We start from the raw sequence: 17,417 nt of genomic DNA on the forward strand, positions 1-17,417 counted from the left end.
TATAATACTGCCTCCCATGTACAAGAATATAACTACTATAATACTGCCCCCTATGTACAATATAACCACTATAATACTACCCCCTATGTACAATATAACCACTATAATACTACCCCCTATGTACAAGAATATAACTGCTATAATACTGCTTCTATGTTCAAGAATATAACTACTATAATACTGTACTCCATGTACAAGAATATAACTACAATACTGCCCCCCTATGTACAAGAATATAACTACTATAATGCTGCCTCCCATGTACAAGAATATAACTACTATAACACTGCTCCTATGTACAAGAATATAACTACTATAATACTGCCCCTATATGCGCAAGAATATAACTACTATAATAATGCCCCCTATGTACAAGAATATAACTACTATACTACTGCCCCCTATGTACAAGAATATAACTACTATAATACTGCCCTCTGTGTACAAGAATACAACTACTATAATACAGCCTCCTATATACAAGAATATAACTACTATAATACTGCTCCTATGTACAAGAATATAACTACTATAATACTACCCCTATGTACAAGAATATAACTACTATAATACTGCCCCTATGTACAAGAATATAACTACTATAATACTGCCCCTATGTACAAGAATATAACTACTATAATACTGCCTCCTATGTACAAGAATATAACTACTATAATACTGCTCCCTATGTACAAGAATATAACTACTATAATACTGCCTCCTATGTACAAGAATATAACTACTATAATACTGCCTCCTATGTACAAGAATATAACTACTATAATACTGCCCCTATGTACAAGAATATAACTACTATAATACTGCCTCCTATGTACAAGAATATAACTACTATAAAACTGCCCCTATGTACAATATACTATAATACTACCCCCTATGTACAAGAATATAACTACTATAATACTGCCTCCCATGTACAAGAATATAACTACTATAATACTGCCCCCTATGTACAATATAACCACTATAATACTACCCCCTATGTACAAGAATATAACTGCTATAATACTGCTTCTATGTTCAAGAATATAACTACTATAATACTGTACTCCATGTACAAGAATATAACTACAATACTGCCCCCCTATGTACAAGAATATAACTACTATAATGCTGCCTCCCATGTACAAGAATATAACTACTATAACACTGCTCCTATGTACAAGAATATAACTACTATAATACTGCCCCTATATGCGCAAGAATATAACTACTATAATAATGCCCCCTATGTACAAGAATATAACTACTATAATACTGCCCCCTATGTACAAGAATATAACTACTATAATACTGCCCTCTGTGTACAAGAATATAACTACTATAATACTGCCTCCTATATACAAGAATATAACTACTATAATACTGCTCCTATGTACAAGAATATAACTACTATAATACTGCCGTCCATGTTCAATTCACGAATATAACTACTACAATACTGCTCACTACGTACAGTCCAATATATGAAGCTACTATAATATAACTCTTATGTCTAATTACACGGATGTAAAAACTGTTCAACAGTAAGGTGCACCTCAACCTAAATCATAAATCACCACTTTTAAAATACACTCAGCCATATTTTACTACTGCTTGCTTATCGAGTCTTAGGTTTGATCAATTTGTGGTGAGAATATGACGACACGTGAACCGAAGTGTGGAAAGGAATTTTACAGAAGGAGACGTTCTGACTGGTAGAAACAGATTAGTATAAAAACTTCACAGGTTGTAATCAGCATTGCCATGTTCAGGAGGAAAAAAAAAAAAAAAAGAAGAATATCAAAAGCGCGCAGCGTTTCATCTTCACGTGTGTGGCGAAGTGCTTAGAAGTTCGGCCAAGTTGCAGAACAACCCATTTGACCGAGGAATTACGTCCTAAACCTGTCTGATGTGTCGTTCCATTTTCTCTGTGCTGAGTAACATTGTTGTGTTCAGTAAGACTAGCCGTTACCACAGCTCCCTGTAAGTGAACCTAGCGAAAGAGGGCGTTTCAGGATAATCTTGCCTCTAATCTCCCTTTCAAAATTTAGCATTAAAGAAAGCACGCAAAAAAGATTGATTGTGAAACCCAAAATCAAAATAGACATTTTTTTTTTCATTTGCACTTGTAATAAGTCCAAATTGAAAAAGCACACAACCTCCATAAAAAAATATAGGGCCCCTTTAAACCAGACATCACCTCTAGAGATGAGCGAGCGTACTCGCTAAGGCAAATTACTCGAGCGAGTATTGCCCTTTTCGAGTACATGCCCGCTTGTGCCAAAAGATTCAGGGGCCGGCGGGGGTGAGCGGTGAGTTGCGGGAGTGAGCATGGGGGAGTGGGGGGGGGGGGGGGAAGAGATCTCCCCCGCTGCCCCCCGAATCTTTTTGGCCGAGCGGACATGTACTCGAAAATGGCAATACTCGCTCGAGTAATTTGCCTTAGTGAGTACGCTAGCTCATCTCTATTCATCTCTTTTTTTAATGTAAAATGCCATTAAATGGGTACTCTAGTTCGATGTAAATATTTTAATTCCTCGGTTTCCAAAGCCTCTGCCAGCTATCAGTGAATGAATCATTCAGTGCTGGCATTCAGTGGCATACATGTGCACAGCTCATTAGGAGAGCGTTACGATACATTGTAACAAGATGTTGCACCTGTGTGAGCAGCATGTGATAAGGACAGACGTTTAGTTGCAGCCTGTAAGCAGAACATATGTTCCTGCTCCCCACCATCAAGCAGAGCCCGTAAAAACGGTGAATCACTAAGATCACAAAATTGTATCTTATTTCAGAGGGCCGAGTTCTGACAAGCCTCCTCTACTGATGGCAGTGTATGATCAGATGAGGTGTGGGCAACAGAATTTTGATTGGTAGTTACACTGTTGCCTTGCAGTACTAGAGTTCTGGATTCAAATACCATCAAGGGCAATACCTACATGGATTTTTTATGTTCTTGCAGTGTTTTGGTGGGTTTTCCCCCAAAACACCAGTAGCCACCCACACCCCAAGAAACAAAATGGGTAGGTTTATTTGGATTGTGAATTTTGTGACTTTTTGGTGTTTCATACAGGTCATGCCACTTTTCCAAAGTGGAGCAAAAAAGGGGGCATGTTTTGTGTGGTGTGAGGTTTTCAGACATTTCAAGGGACTAGATCACCATTTTCTCTCTTTTTAAAAAAAATTAAAACAGATAGTGAAGCGTTTTCCGTTTTCTAATTTGTTTTTATTTTCTGATTGTAGGATTGTTTTTTTTGTTTTTTTTTTATTCTGTTTCCTATACAGAACTATGAGGGCGAACACCTTTCCAGAGCTTTAAAGAATTTAGAGATTTTTTACAGCAGCTTCGTGGGCCATTCATACACTGGATAGGAGGACACCCATTGACTTGTATGAAGACTGCTCTAGACATGCTCTGTGACCGATGCAGTGGTCATTTTGCAGGGAGGTGGAGTAGACAGTCACAGTTTATGCCCATTGTGAATGGTAGATCCTCTGTTATCTACAAATAGGTGTTACCCCTCAGTGTAATCCTGCCTGTGAGGTTAGTGAGATGACAGCTACAAAGCTTTCTCTACAGATCAGGAAGTGATAGACTAGTATTGCGTTCTGTGGGCAGTGGGAAAAATGCAGGATTATATAGTTATACATAGATTGTGGTCTAATGTAAAAAAAAAAAAGAAAAAAAAAAAAGATTTTAAAATCTGTATAAAACACAGAAATGTGATTTATATAAATGGACAATTGTCTGAGGACACATTCTCTTTAAGAATTGGGACTTGGTGTGCGGTATGTGAAGCGACAAGACATCTCTATATTAGTCACATCTTTAAATATGTCTAATCATGCTGCATGCTTTTTAAAAAGCTTTTAGAGATAAAAATGCACAATGCATCCATTGACACCCGTTTTTCATGCATGGAACAAAAAACAACACACACAAAACCACGTGATGTCAGTAGCAGAATGACTGAAAACCGCTTAAGACTCGTACGCGGGTTCGATCCATTTTTTTTTTCACACTCCCATTAAATATAAATGGGCGATTCATGCAGCAGAAAGTCAGAAAACGAAGACATACTGCAATTTTTTGATCAGACTATCAGTCCAATTGAAAAATCGCCTGTGTATTAGGCTGCACTCTTGCGGACGATTTTCACGCATGACTTCTGTCCGATTGCTAGTTGGACAGAACTTGTATGTGAAGGTAAAAAAAAACAAAAACATTCATTTCAATGGGTTAATACACAGCAGCAATTTTTTCCTCAGACCAACAGTCCGAGTTAGAAAAATTGCTGTAAAGTCCTTTGTTTTCGCATCCCTTGGACCGCATCGCCCATTGTTTTCAATGGGACAGTCAAACCTCACATGCCGTGTGATGCGCACGCAAATGTGATGTTAGGTTTCCCATTTAGAATAATGGAAACACGTGCATCGCACGTGAAACACGAGTGGGGGGGATTGGAAATGACGCAAGGGGTTTTTACATGAAAGCCCCCCTCACATCCACAGGTAAAACACATGTTGACAAGTGCAATATCGAGACGGGTTTCTTGCCCAATATCGCGCTTGCCTGTGTTAAGGTAGCCTAAATGGAAGGTGGTTTTCTCAAAGGGGTGGGTTTTTTTGCAGCGGTTTCACTGTATTTTGGAGAGCCAACACAGAGTGTGTGTGTGTGTGTGTGTGTGTGTGTGTGTGTGTGTGTGTGTGTGTGTGTGTGTGTGTGTGTGTGTGTGTGTGTGTGTGTGTGTGTCAGAACCTAGAACATAGGGAGGGGAGGATGAATGGGTTAAAACAGACACCAATTATACAGCCCATTACAGCCATAAAAGCATCAGCTCTGCTTCTAAGGAGCCTGAACTATTCCCCAAGATCTAGTAATAAATCGCTCTTCCGTGCAGATTAAGAAATGTACATGAGGTGATGCTGAGGCGTTAGAATCTTGGCTTTGTTTACAAGTTTAGCTCAGGAAAACATCTTGAGATTGGTTTCATTAACAATGGCTGAAATAAGAGGCTCACTCTGTGGGTCACAACAACGGGGCAGAAAGTCTTTTTTTTCCGGTCTTCTAAGTTACACTTTTGCAAAATTAAATATAATTTGTTGGCTAATAATGATATCTCTCTCCGCTGAGATCAAACCTCTGGTCTGCCTCCTTAGTGTTGACCTCCTAAGGCCATGCTTTGTTTGTGTATTCTCACCACAAAGACCTGACACATTTACTGCATCCATTTAATGCAATAAAAGCGGCTAAAAAGCTGTTAGCTAAACCGGGGTCACGAGGCTTATGGGTTTTTAAAAGGGGAGAATCAAATTTACAAACAGAAAATTGCACAATGGAGAAGTGGACAAAATTAGCCATGCGCACTAATTCCCAGTAATTACCATGCAAGGTGAACTCCGCGGGGTCTCGGGAGTCAGCACCCGGTGACGCTTGACTAGAGAGCAAAGTGGAGAGGATCATGTGACACAGACCCTATGAGAGGCTTTGGAATGTTATCAATGGGCACAAAAGTTTGCTGAGTGGCACGGATCGTGAGGTTGGCATGGATAATAGTAATTACAGGAAGAGTGCATGGTAACTATGGTCTCAATAAACCTATTCATCCTAGTACTGCCGGTAGAATAATCACACTATATTCATGTGTTCAACGTGCTAAATCAAAGACGCTTTAAATAAAGATTGGATTGGAGAGTTTATGAGAGCGTACCAAGGAGGAAAGTAGGCACATTTGTGGCTTTCGGAATATAGCGAAACAATAGCGTGGCATAAGAATTAGCATCAGATAGGCCCAGTGAGAAACCTCCTATTAGCTACAAAAGGGTATTTAGCGGCTATGCCAAGCTACACAACAGTAACGGACATCCGGTTGGTGGTACCTCCTAATGTGTCACTGTAAGGTCTGGTCACAATGTTAGAGCCCTACATTTACACCAAAAGTATCTACACAGCTTCATTCTCCCAAAGGGGGCCAAAAGAGTGTCCATTTTACCACGAAGGGGGTGATATAAGTTGTGTTTTTCCCCCCTCTACTGCAAAGACAACATAGTTAACTATGCTTTCCTATGTAGAAGCATCATGCCAAGATCGCTATCCCCCGCTGCGCCCCCCCCCACCCCCCGCCGCCGCCCACAAGAGTGCAGTTACTCGAGAAGAGTGAGGCTCGCTCGAGTAACTGACTTATCCGAGCGTGCGCGCTCATCTCTAGTTAGGAATCTTTCTCTAAGAAGAAAGCCTAAGCTGGGCCAGGGATGCAATGAGTGACGAATGTGAGTTGCAAACAAGCGAGCTATTATAGCAAAGGGATGTTTTGGGGCCCAACAACTACACAGGTATTATTCAATGACTGGAAAATATTCTAAAAATATACAAACAATATCCACAGGATAGGGGATAACTTCAGGATCAGTGGGAGTCTGACCGTTGGGACCCCCACGATCCCCGAGTTAACGGATCACAGAGGTCAAGCGTGTCAGAAATCTCCAGTTTTGACGATCAAGTGAATGGTGCACAAGACCAACTGGGCCCCTGTTTTGGGGTCAATGGTGGTCCTAGCGGTCAGAGCTCCACCAATCAAAAACCTAGCCCGGTGGATAAAGAATAACTTTATAACTTGGCACAAGCCCTTTAAGCACTGCCCCTTCTGAGACACCAGCATGGAAGACGAACACTGACCAACATCTTCATTGTTCGGTGTTTTTTTATTTTAGTCCTCATTCATTTCTAGGTTTAGTGTTCCTTTAAATGATCCCTACAAAACCTTAATCTTGAACCTTAGTCCCAATGCGAACTCTGTAACGGGGCTCCCCAGCTACCATGTGCCATTTATAATTTTGCCATCTTCTTAAGTGGCAGAGGGACCTTTGGACCCCCATGAGACACCTGAGCATGGGTGCAAGTGCTACCCCTGTACCCATACAGCTACATCCCTGGATCCATATGCGAAACAAATCCTGCAAGGTATAAAACAACGTATAGAATTTTCATATAATCCACTGTGTTTAAAGGCGACGGTCTAGACTATTTTGTCCAGATAAAGCACTACAATCAATGCTCGTTACATAGAAGCAGGGAAACCTAATACCTAAAAAAAAATGCAGAATAATCAAAGAACTCCAATTTTTATTTATTTTTATTATCTGTCTTCCAGGAAGAGTCGCAGAGGTTACAGAACAAGGGACAGTACCTGGAATTCAGACAAAGGTCAGCGATCAAACAAACCTGATAGTCAGGGGCCAAATCAGCACATGACATCTCCAAAGAGCACAAAGTAAATAGAGCGTTCCGGTAACTCTACGGCTTATGCCTATCAAACCGGTCCACGGAGATGATGATGAGCAGCCTTTAGTGCAATAGAGAGGTCAATTGGCCTCTACTGGAGATTGAGCAGGAGAAGGCAGGGAAGATGGTCAGACATGACTGATCACAGAGGGCCGGTTATTAGGAGCGTTCTTGTAGAATTGAGTGCATTGATCTTTCCACAAGGGATAGTATGCTCTATCAAACATACTTTATTAGTAATCGCACAGTTTAAGCAGAACACCTCCAGATTTCTGCCGCTTCCTTAGGGCTTTTCTCATTCTTTATAAAGTTTAAATCATTGTAAAAAGAAAAACAGGCACAATTTGGCTTATTTTACTTGTATGTGTTTCATTATACAATGCTTTCAATTCCTTTACCATTTTCAAGATCTCTGCTTGCTGATATGGAATGGGAGCTTTAACATTGTGCAGGGGTGAAAACTGGGCAGATCTAATACTTCTCACAGCTGTGGGTTTGTCACAGCAGCATCCAGTCTAGACAATCATCTAGGAGATAATGTGGACTCCAAACGGATACATTTTATCCACACTGTAACAAACCACTAGCACAGGAGAGAGATTTGTGCTGCTCATGTGTTTAGCTCACAGAGGTCTGTCCAGCCTGGATACTTCTGGATGTAAACAAGAATGTTGCCATTCACTGACAGCAAGAGTAAAAACACACAAACTTAAAAATGGGGAGGAAATTAAACACAAAGTGAGAAATTTACCAAGGCCAGCATTTCTACGTCTTAGTAGACTTTCCCCAGGGCTCACACCTCTTCATGTATTAGGCACATACCGGCACCTCCATGCGCCTACACAGAAATGTACAATAGGTCCGAACTGGCGTACATTTCCGGTAGAATTATACATAAATCTGTCAGTTTGGGGCGGCCACATCCCGCCCACTCTTCGGAAAAGTGGTAAAGCCGAAGCAGATAGAAGTAAAGTTACTAAATGTTTGCGACTTTCTATGCCACAATTCTGGCAGAAATCCGTTAAAGGGGTTGTCCCGCGGCAGCAAGTGGGTCTATACACTTCTGTATGGCCATATTAATGCACTTTGTAATGTACATTGTGCATTAATTATGAGCCATACAGAAGTTATAAGAAGTTTTTCACTTACCTGCTCCGTTGCTGGCGTCCTCGTTTCCATGGAGCCGACTAATTTTCTACACTTGTCTATGAAAGTGTATTATAAAGTAGCAAAACTTTTACTTTATTCACAAGACTTTTCTATGGGTCAGTCAGACAGCCAATCTGTCAGCCCAAAGGTGAATTATTATCCATTTATGTGGTTACTACAATCAAGTTCCCTGTACTGCAACCAATGAAAGCAAGTCTGTTCATTTCAATGGCCCTGCTGGATATAGCAGAGTTGAAGTGCTTGGCGATATCAGATAGTGGCAGCCATGTGCATCAACTGCCCCTGCATTTAATGGGGACCGCTGTTCTCAGGATGGGAGAGAAACACCCACTAGTCAGCTAGTTACCCCCTTCCCTGTGGATAGGGGAGGATTTCCATGTGTGTAAAAAGGCTCCTTTTAAAGGGGTTCTCCAGTTTAGAAAACCTCTATTAATTGAATTCCCAGATGTGGTATGAGAAAGCAGGTGGGTCCTCTGTTCAGAATTCCCATCTTTAGGCCTGAGCAGGAGAAGTTTTGATTTGAATGCCACTGCAAATACTTCTATTTCCCCTGTGGAGGCGCTGCAGGGAATTTAAACACTTACTCAGCAGGATGATACTTTGTGATCAGCTTATTGTTAGGGGACCCTTCTAAAAAAGTAGGAATTACTCAAAATAGAGAATGGCTTTAAAAACATAGTATACATGTAGAACTTACACATCCACCAGCAAGGATCTCAGCGGCTAACTGAATGGAGCCATCTTTATGCCTAAATTTATCTCTTACAAAGTCGTTTACCTGAAACGCAAACACAATAGAAAGTATTTTCATTTCTGGAAAGGTCCCATTTTCATAATGTCATACAGAATCAGAGAATGTAGCAGTCAATAAATTGAAGCCATATTTGTCACCACCCTACTGTGTCCTAATCGCAGTGATGGTTTTGAAAGCAATTCGTGCATAAGAATCTACCAATGTTTCTCAATCACAGCCCAGAGCTAAAATTCTGCAATGATGATAATGAAGACGACTGAAATCTATTTGTGAGAAGGGGTTTGAAAGAAAATTATTATTCTATTCAAAGGGGCATTAAAAATGGACGATTTGATCACTTAAATGATGCGTTCAACTACAGTGATTCCTCTGAAAATGAGACACAGTCTTATAATAATTTTTGCCCCAAAAGAGGCACAGTGCCTTATTTTTCAGGGAGTGTCTTAATACTCACCTAGCAGGCGTGTGGTCGGGTCCCTCTTGCTGGTCTCCGGCAGTCTTCCGTGTAGTCCTCAGCGTAGTGAAAGCATTCTCTTCCTGGTAACAGGGCTTGAATACCCCGCCTCCAGCAAGAGATTGCTGTGATTGGCTAAGGCGGCGTTCCTGAACCAATCAGAGCCGGCGCTCAATGAATCAACTGAATGAATCAATTACAGACATTTAATTAATTCATCAAACGCCGGCTCTGATTGGTTCAGGAACACCGCCTCAGCCGATCACAGCAATCTCTTGCTGGAGGCAGTTTATTCAAGCCCCGTTTCCAGGAAGAGAATGCTCTCAGCGCTAAGGACTACACGGAAGACTGCCGGAGGGCCGGGGAGCAGCAAGAGGGACCCAAATGGCGCCTGCTAGGGGAGTATTGTTTTTTGTTTTATTTTCAGGGAAGGGCTTATATTTCAAGCCCACCCCCGAAAATGCGGGTAGGACTTGTTATCGGGGTACATCTTATTTTCGGGGAACATGGTATGTGGCCATTTTTTATTTCATTTCCATAATGCTTGTAAAGTAAAAACAAAACCTCTGCTGTATTAGGTCTACAGCACCTATGCAGATCTGTGTGTCCATGTTACAGACTACAAAGCAACCCTGTGTAGTCTGATCTCACCATCTACAGAGAATAGGAAAGCGTGGAAAAGGGAATAGAATCAGATCAGGTCTACACACATATTTGTTTGTAGTCTGTAGCCATGGAGACATTAGGATACATATGAGCTGTATACCCAAAGATGGTAAATTTTTAAGCAAGACTATTTGCAAAATTGCTTTTTCTTAGTTTAGATTTCTTGAAGCAAAACTAGTTTGCAGAGGTTGACACAGCCATTACATGAATGTGATTGCCCAAGGCTCCTCTTCTCTAATATTGCACAAAAGGAAAGATCTCATTCATTATCATCAAACAGTTCAGCCCATTTACCCCTTGTTCGAAAATATCTGTAGATTAGGAACCAATGCTGTGACATCCCACTGCCCAGACAAGCTTCAATAATCATAATAATTAGAAAATATAGATATTTGTAAACACATTACTTACTGTTAGTTTAATAGCTTTCTCTGGTGCAACTCCCAGCAGTTGAGGCAGAAGACCTGTTAAGATTAAAAACCTATTATCCCCTTTTAACATCACTTAAGTCTGCATTTAACTTGATAAAATATAATAAGGGATTTTAATTAAGAGCTCTAGATCTCCTACATAAGACTGCGGTATACTATAAAATTCTGTTTGCCATCGGCCACCACTAGGGGGAGCTCACTGAATACAGTACAGCTTCCCCACTGATGGCAACAGTCAGCCATAATTCTTTTGTATAAGCATGTTTGCAAGGTGGATTTGGAAATCTGTAACTGAAAGACAGGTTTTTATCCTCTAAAATAGGTATATATTGTACAAATAGGTGCAAAAAATTGTTAGCAAGGGCAGACATTCAGTTTGTTGTATGCAGAGCATCAAACTGACCGGGTTGACCTTACAAGGAATCACAACTGTCTGCACAATACTAAGGAGGTGAAAAAAAATCAAATATTTCCATGTATTGCCTTGTAGCCCACACACTGGGAGCATAGCCCAATTTCCGGTGCTGGGCACACACGCCCTTCCAGGCCGTCCTGCTGCAGTTTAGTGAGTAATACCAGAGGTATAACCGTGGAGACCTCGCAGACCCAGTAGTGTCAGCAGTTTAGGAAAGTTGTGGGTGGGAAGGGTGTGATGTACATACATTTCCTCACTTTTTTTTTTCCTTTAAGAAAAATAATAAGGCTTCTCAAAAATTAATATATTAACCCTAAAACAGACAAAAAGGTGCAGCTGCCCAAAAAATGTAAAAAAAAAACAAAAAAAAAACTAAATTTCCTTTGAAAATCATGAGCAGTCTTCCCAATTACAAGGTCACCAAGACATTGCAGAGTAGGTAAATCATACGAACTATACAAGTACCCTAATACTGATCTGTTCACAGATTTATAAATCCAGATACGCTCATTTAACGGGAGGTCAACAGGTGATCCCAACCACAGCCTCCCTACAGTGAATTGGTAGTATACCTGTGACCATGGTCCCTCTATCCAGCAAACTGAATGCATGTGGGGTGCTAATCCCCTTGGTGCTGGAAAAGGTAACCACACACAGCCCTTAATCACTATGACCTCCCTGATGTAAGATGCCAAAGCTCTGACCTCGTGAACTTGCAGAACGTGTTGGTATTTTATGACTCCAGACCCACTACCTCCAATACACACCTTATTTATTGCAGGCCTATGCAAAACAGAAGTCAACCTCTGCTCTGCCAGGCAACTAAAATGTAACTGTACAGATACGTGTCGGCAAAGTCTAGAGAAGAGCGTCCGGAAAGAGGGCCAATACAAAATGAGCTAAGGAAATTATAGGGTCGGCCTTAAAGGCTCAGGAAGCAAAAAAATGAAATATTTAGCAAAGGAAATCCCATCATCTTCATAATCCAAACACTTTGGCAAGGAATGCAGATTATGAATAATTGAGAAGCTGAGGTGGGGGTGACAGATTTAAGGGACATAAAATCAGCTGCATGGAGACCTCAACCCCCCCCCCCCTCTGATGTCACTTCCTTTTCACGTCTGTATTTTCATGGGATTTAAACATTTTTGTTTAGTTTTCATTAAAGCTTTTTTTATGACATTTTTCATCATTTTGCTTACTTCATTTACTTTATGGACTCGCTACAGATGCAGAATAGAACTATTTTTTTCTTTAATTTCTATTTTCTTTATAGGGTGGGTTTTAAAAGGTAACTATTCATGGGCAATTTTAATTTTTGTTACTGGGTGGAGGGTTTCAAATTATTTCTGCCGTTGTATTACGTAACATCTTGTAAAGTTTACTCAAATGTGGGTGTCTGCAGATTCCCCGCCAGCTCACCAACTGGCATGACGACCTATTTTTATTTAGATTACATCAAGCCAATTAAAGAGCTCATCGTATACAGATCTATAGGTCACATCACACTTCTAGAAATTAACAGGGGACACGTAATGGGGAGGAAAACTTCTCTGATGTCATCAATTAAAATGACCTTTTCACTTTTAAAAAGGTTTCCTGGGACATCAATTACTTTTTATTTGAGAGAAAGTAGGATTCATCCCCCGCAGGCTGCAGCTGGATACTAATAGGACGTATCCCAATGGGAAATACACTTGTGAATATCTTTTAGGACAAGAAAATAAAAAAAAGTCTCCAAAAAGCCAAACAATCCTGTCTTTTTACAGATCATCCACAAAAAATTCATTGCTGAGGGTCTATAAGCTGCTGCGCCCCACTAATCAGAAAGGAACCTATGGTAGCCTCTCAAGAACAAAGGTCTTTGCGTTTTTAGCTTGCAGATCTTCAATCCAATGGTAATGGCATCTTTATGAGATTCAATGGGTTTGTAATGTGATCAGAGTCTAATTGAGTCCTACAGAAGAGGAATTGATAATCCAAGCATATGAAACTTTAAAGGGGTTGTCTCATGAAATCAAGTGGGGTCATACACTTCTGTATGGCCATATTAATGCACTTTGTAATGTACATCGTGCATTAATTATGAGCCATACAGAAGTTATTCACTTACCTGCTCCGTTGCTAGCGTCCCCGTCGCCATGGATCCGTCTAAATTCGCCGTCTTCTGGCGATTTTAGACGCGCTTGCGCTGTGCGGTCTTCTCTGTGGTGAATGGGGCCGCTCGTGCCGGAGAGCTGGTCCTCGTAGCTCCGCCCCGTCACGTGTGCCGATTCCAGCCAATCAGGAGGCTGGAATCGGCAATGGACCGCACAGAGCCCACGGTGCACCATGGGAGAAGACCTGCGGTGCATCGTGGGTGAAGATCCCGGTGGCCATCTTGGTAAGGTAAGAAAGAAGTCGCCGCAGAGCGGGGATTCGGGTAAGTACTAAACTTTTTTTTTTTTTTTTTAACCCATCCCTTGTGTTAGTCTCGCGCCGAACGGGGGGCCTATTGAAAAAAAAAAAAAACCCGTTTCGGCGTGAGACAACCCCTTTAATGCCAAAGGAGCCTATTACAGATGTAGCAATTGTAAAATGGTCTGGCACATTGTTATTATTCAGTTTACAGGATTGTAGTACATTGTAGTTAAAGAGGTTTTCCGGGCAAATTCTATTGATTAACTATTGATGACCTATCCTCAGAATAGTTAATCGGTGGGGATCCACCACTCTGGATCCGCAGCGACCGATTGGATTCTCAATGCGTCCTATTACACTTTCCTGTTCGACCATGGAGTCAGAGGTTGAAGTGTCATAGGAGGCTTCAGCTCCCATCGATTTCAATGGCAGTGAAGCCACCTCATAGACTTCCTGCTCCAACTCTGATGATGACGTCCATCCTGCTGTACTGATAGCGGGCTGAACAGTCAGCTGATCATTGGGGATCCTGAGTGGCAAGTCATCGGTGATTAACTATTGATGGCCTATCCTGAGGATAGGTCATCTATATACTCCCCACATTTTTTGGCTTTGAAATTGAGAAAAAAAGGGCATTTATGCCCTTTGAAAAACAATTTCTCAGCCTCTAGTCCAAATTCCATAGTATTAACATGTTCTATGGTGGTCGCCAAGAGACTTCCCATCCTCTATGGCCAGCTTTAACAAGGCGAGACATGTAAAAAGGAAACATGGCCCCAAAAGTGCGATTGAAATTGCAGTCCATGAAAGGGGGTTGACTGACCTCTATACAGTCCAAAGAAGCCTTCGTACCGCAGTACTTTCTTAAAACAGTCAAAACTGTTCTTGTACATGAGCTCCCCTACGAACGATCCAGTAGATCTCTGGTTCTGCATTCTCGTTTTGACCAAGTCGATGGGGTAGACGGCAGTGGCGCCAACAGCTGATCGGGGAGAAAAGGGAAAGAATAAAAAGATGATTCAATAGTTACAAGATACAATTACCTTAAGTGCACATGTTTCATAAAACTTAATGAGGTTACATAAAAGGCTCCTCGGAGACTTATTAAATGTAGAACAACTTACTGTTCTGTTTTAATAAACTTTATAAACTTGTACCTATGCCTTGTCTCTCTCAAAACAACTCGCAACCCTCCAATAGTCATGAAGTACAATGGATCCTGCATAAAATACTGACAGGATCAGTGACCCATGAAGCAAAGCTACTGTGGGAATAGACAGGGAGAGCATTGTGCACCCTGTCAAGACAGGGGAGGGGGGGCGATCATGAAGATAAGATGGCTACAGTCAACCATGACTAACCTCCAGCGATTGAACCAAGAGCAAATCTGTACGCCGACTCAGCCACTTGGACAAGGATAGTACGAGACACATCTGCTGAGCCTTGATGCTTGAAAGAAAAAGGACAACATAAGACACCTGCTATTGTGCAACACAAAGTCACGAGCGCACGTATCAATTACCTGGAACGGCAGTCACAAGCTTCAATACAAAGGGGAGGGGGGGGGGGGGGGGTGTACGTAAAAAGGTTGTGCTCGGACTATCAAGCCCAAAACCGTATTTCGTAAAAGTAACACGTGCTCCATATGGGAACATATCGAAATTTGGATAATACAAGTTATGGCTTTAATATGATGATATATGGACAACTAGTCACATTTATTAAGTAGTACCATCTAACGCCAGAAGTGCTGGTCTTAGGGCTCTCATTCACACCGGCATATGCAATTATTGTGTATGAAAAATGCAATATAAAACGCAGGTAAAAGTGCGTTTTTGGGACGTATGGGGCTTTTTTATGTCCACGTTGCATTATGTTTTTCACATGCCCAAAAACACAAAAAGATCCGAGTGATGCCAGTTTTGTCACAACCTTCAGAAAACAGGGCACTCAAAAATACACAGCGAATACAGATGTTAATGCATATTCACTGCGCTTTAAACACAGATATAGACTCTAATAGGCAATTTGGATCCGTGAATATGGACCAAAACAGGAATTTATTACGCAACATAGATATGCATGAACAGTGCACATCTGAATACACCAATTTTAATTTAATGGGTCTGTATTCAGTCAGTAAAATATACGCCTGTGTGAACAGACCCAGATGGGTTCTATATTGGTCGGCTTAGGAAGAGAATGGTTTTTACAACTTGAGCCTGGTATACAAATCTTCAGCAGCGGCCACAGCAGCACAAATGTTATTTCATGCTGGACGTTCAAATGTATGGCTGTCAGTGTAATCCATGCAAAAGCAGTTCCTAATTAGCAGCTCTCTGTTCCTGATGATGGGCATATGAAAAGGGAAAATCTTAGGAAGAAAGTGTTAAATACTAAAGTGCTAAAGATTAGATCACCAATTTTAGAATACGCTAACACATATTGTTAAAGGTCCATCCAAGCCCAAAAAATTAACAAACAATTTAAAGACCAAGGAGTTCATCTAAAATATGTGGGTCAAGCTGCAGAACTTTTCACTATGGGTCTCTTAGGGTACGCGAACGCACGCTGCAGAATTACTGCGGGGAGGTTGCACAGTGAAAATTCCCGTAGCAAAATCCGCAGCATTTCTGCATTGCAAACCCTGTCAAAATCTGCACCACTTGAGCGGATTTTGACATGAAATCTGCTGCAGATCTCAGTCTGCGCCGCTCTCCTCTCACCGCCCAACGTTGTGTGCTGCTATACTCAGACTGCACACACCGACAACTGCTAGTGAGCGCTGCCACGAACGTTCATGTGCGCTGGTCATGTGATGCACTTCTACATCACATGACTGTGGCGCTCAGTAGTAGTTGCGGGTGTGCGCCGCAGTCTGGGTACAGCAGCATGCACTATTCGGAGGTAAGAGGAGCGCAGCATAGGTTGACATCAGCTGCAAATCCGTAAGATGCGGATTCTGACGGGGCTTTTGCTGCAGGATGTTCCGCTACGTGTAAATATACCCTTAAAAAGGCGTTGTTCGAGTTATAGTATATTGGTAAAAACCCTTCTGCAGGTAATAACATGACGAATCAGCATATACTCACCTCTTCCTGCTCCTACGACAGTCCCTGCTGACAGCTGTAGTTCCGCATGGTTTCTGATTTACCAATATACTTTAGCTCAAATAACCACTTTAAAGGGATTGTCTGAGTTATATGAAAGGGTCTCTCACTTCAATGTCCATCATTCTAAAAATATGGGCAGCGAATAACTCTCCGCTCGTCCCCCACTGCCAGCTCCAGTCTCGGCTCCCTGCGACGTCCCGTAAACCTGCTGCTGTAGCCAATAGCAGCGCTCAGCAATCATCGATGAGCACGGAATTGACTGCCGCAGTTTGTTCATAGATGGCTCAGGCTAGCTGCAGCCTGTAAACATATCAGTGAGGGACGAGCGGGGAGCGGATAGATGCTGTGAGAGGCACTTTATAGAACTCGGACAACCCCTTTAATATTGCTGCAATAAAATGTTACATTTTAATTTTTTTGCAATATTTGGGTGCAGGAATTCCTTTTCTACTGAAATACAATTCTGCCCAAAAATGTGTCCCTGGCAGAGTTGCAAAGAAATCCCTAAGCTTTCAATGACCCCTCTGACCCATTACCATGGCATACGTTTAACATGCGTTTAAAGAACAGACTTTTTTTTTGCGAGACTAACCTTTCCAGTGAAGATCTCACCCTACACCTGATTAAGGCCCGTCAAGGTCCAGTGTCATTTCTAGCTATATTACACTTGAATTCCCTCGCCTTCCCCTAAACTAATAAGAGTATCATATAAATGACATATTGTCATCTGAC

At 41.5% G+C, this 17,417-nt stretch overlaps 1 protein-coding gene across 1 annotated transcript in view; it reads right to left on the reverse strand.

The window, feature by feature from the left end:
• SLC25A13 (solute carrier family 25 member 13) overlaps positions 1-17,417 on the reverse strand; it is a 121,305-nt gene that overhangs the window by 31,179 nt on the left and 72,709 nt on the right. The window contains exons 10-13 of the mRNA XM_066585136.1: positions 14,934-15,021; positions 14,396-14,554; positions 10,738-10,790; positions 9,150-9,230 (exon numbers count right to left, since the gene is read on the reverse strand). Coding sequence (XP_066441233.1) covers positions 9,150-9,230; positions 10,738-10,790; positions 14,396-14,554; positions 14,934-15,021 — 381 coding nt within the window. The remainder of the gene's footprint in view (positions 1-9,149; positions 9,231-10,737; positions 10,791-14,395; positions 14,555-14,933; positions 15,022-17,417) is intronic.

This window comes from Eleutherodactylus coqui, chromosome 12, assembly GCF_035609145.1.
Source record: "Eleutherodactylus coqui strain aEleCoq1 chromosome 12, aEleCoq1.hap1, whole genome shotgun sequence".
In the NCBI taxonomy this organism is placed as follows: domain Eukaryota; kingdom Metazoa; phylum Chordata; class Amphibia; order Anura; family Eleutherodactylidae; genus Eleutherodactylus; species Eleutherodactylus coqui.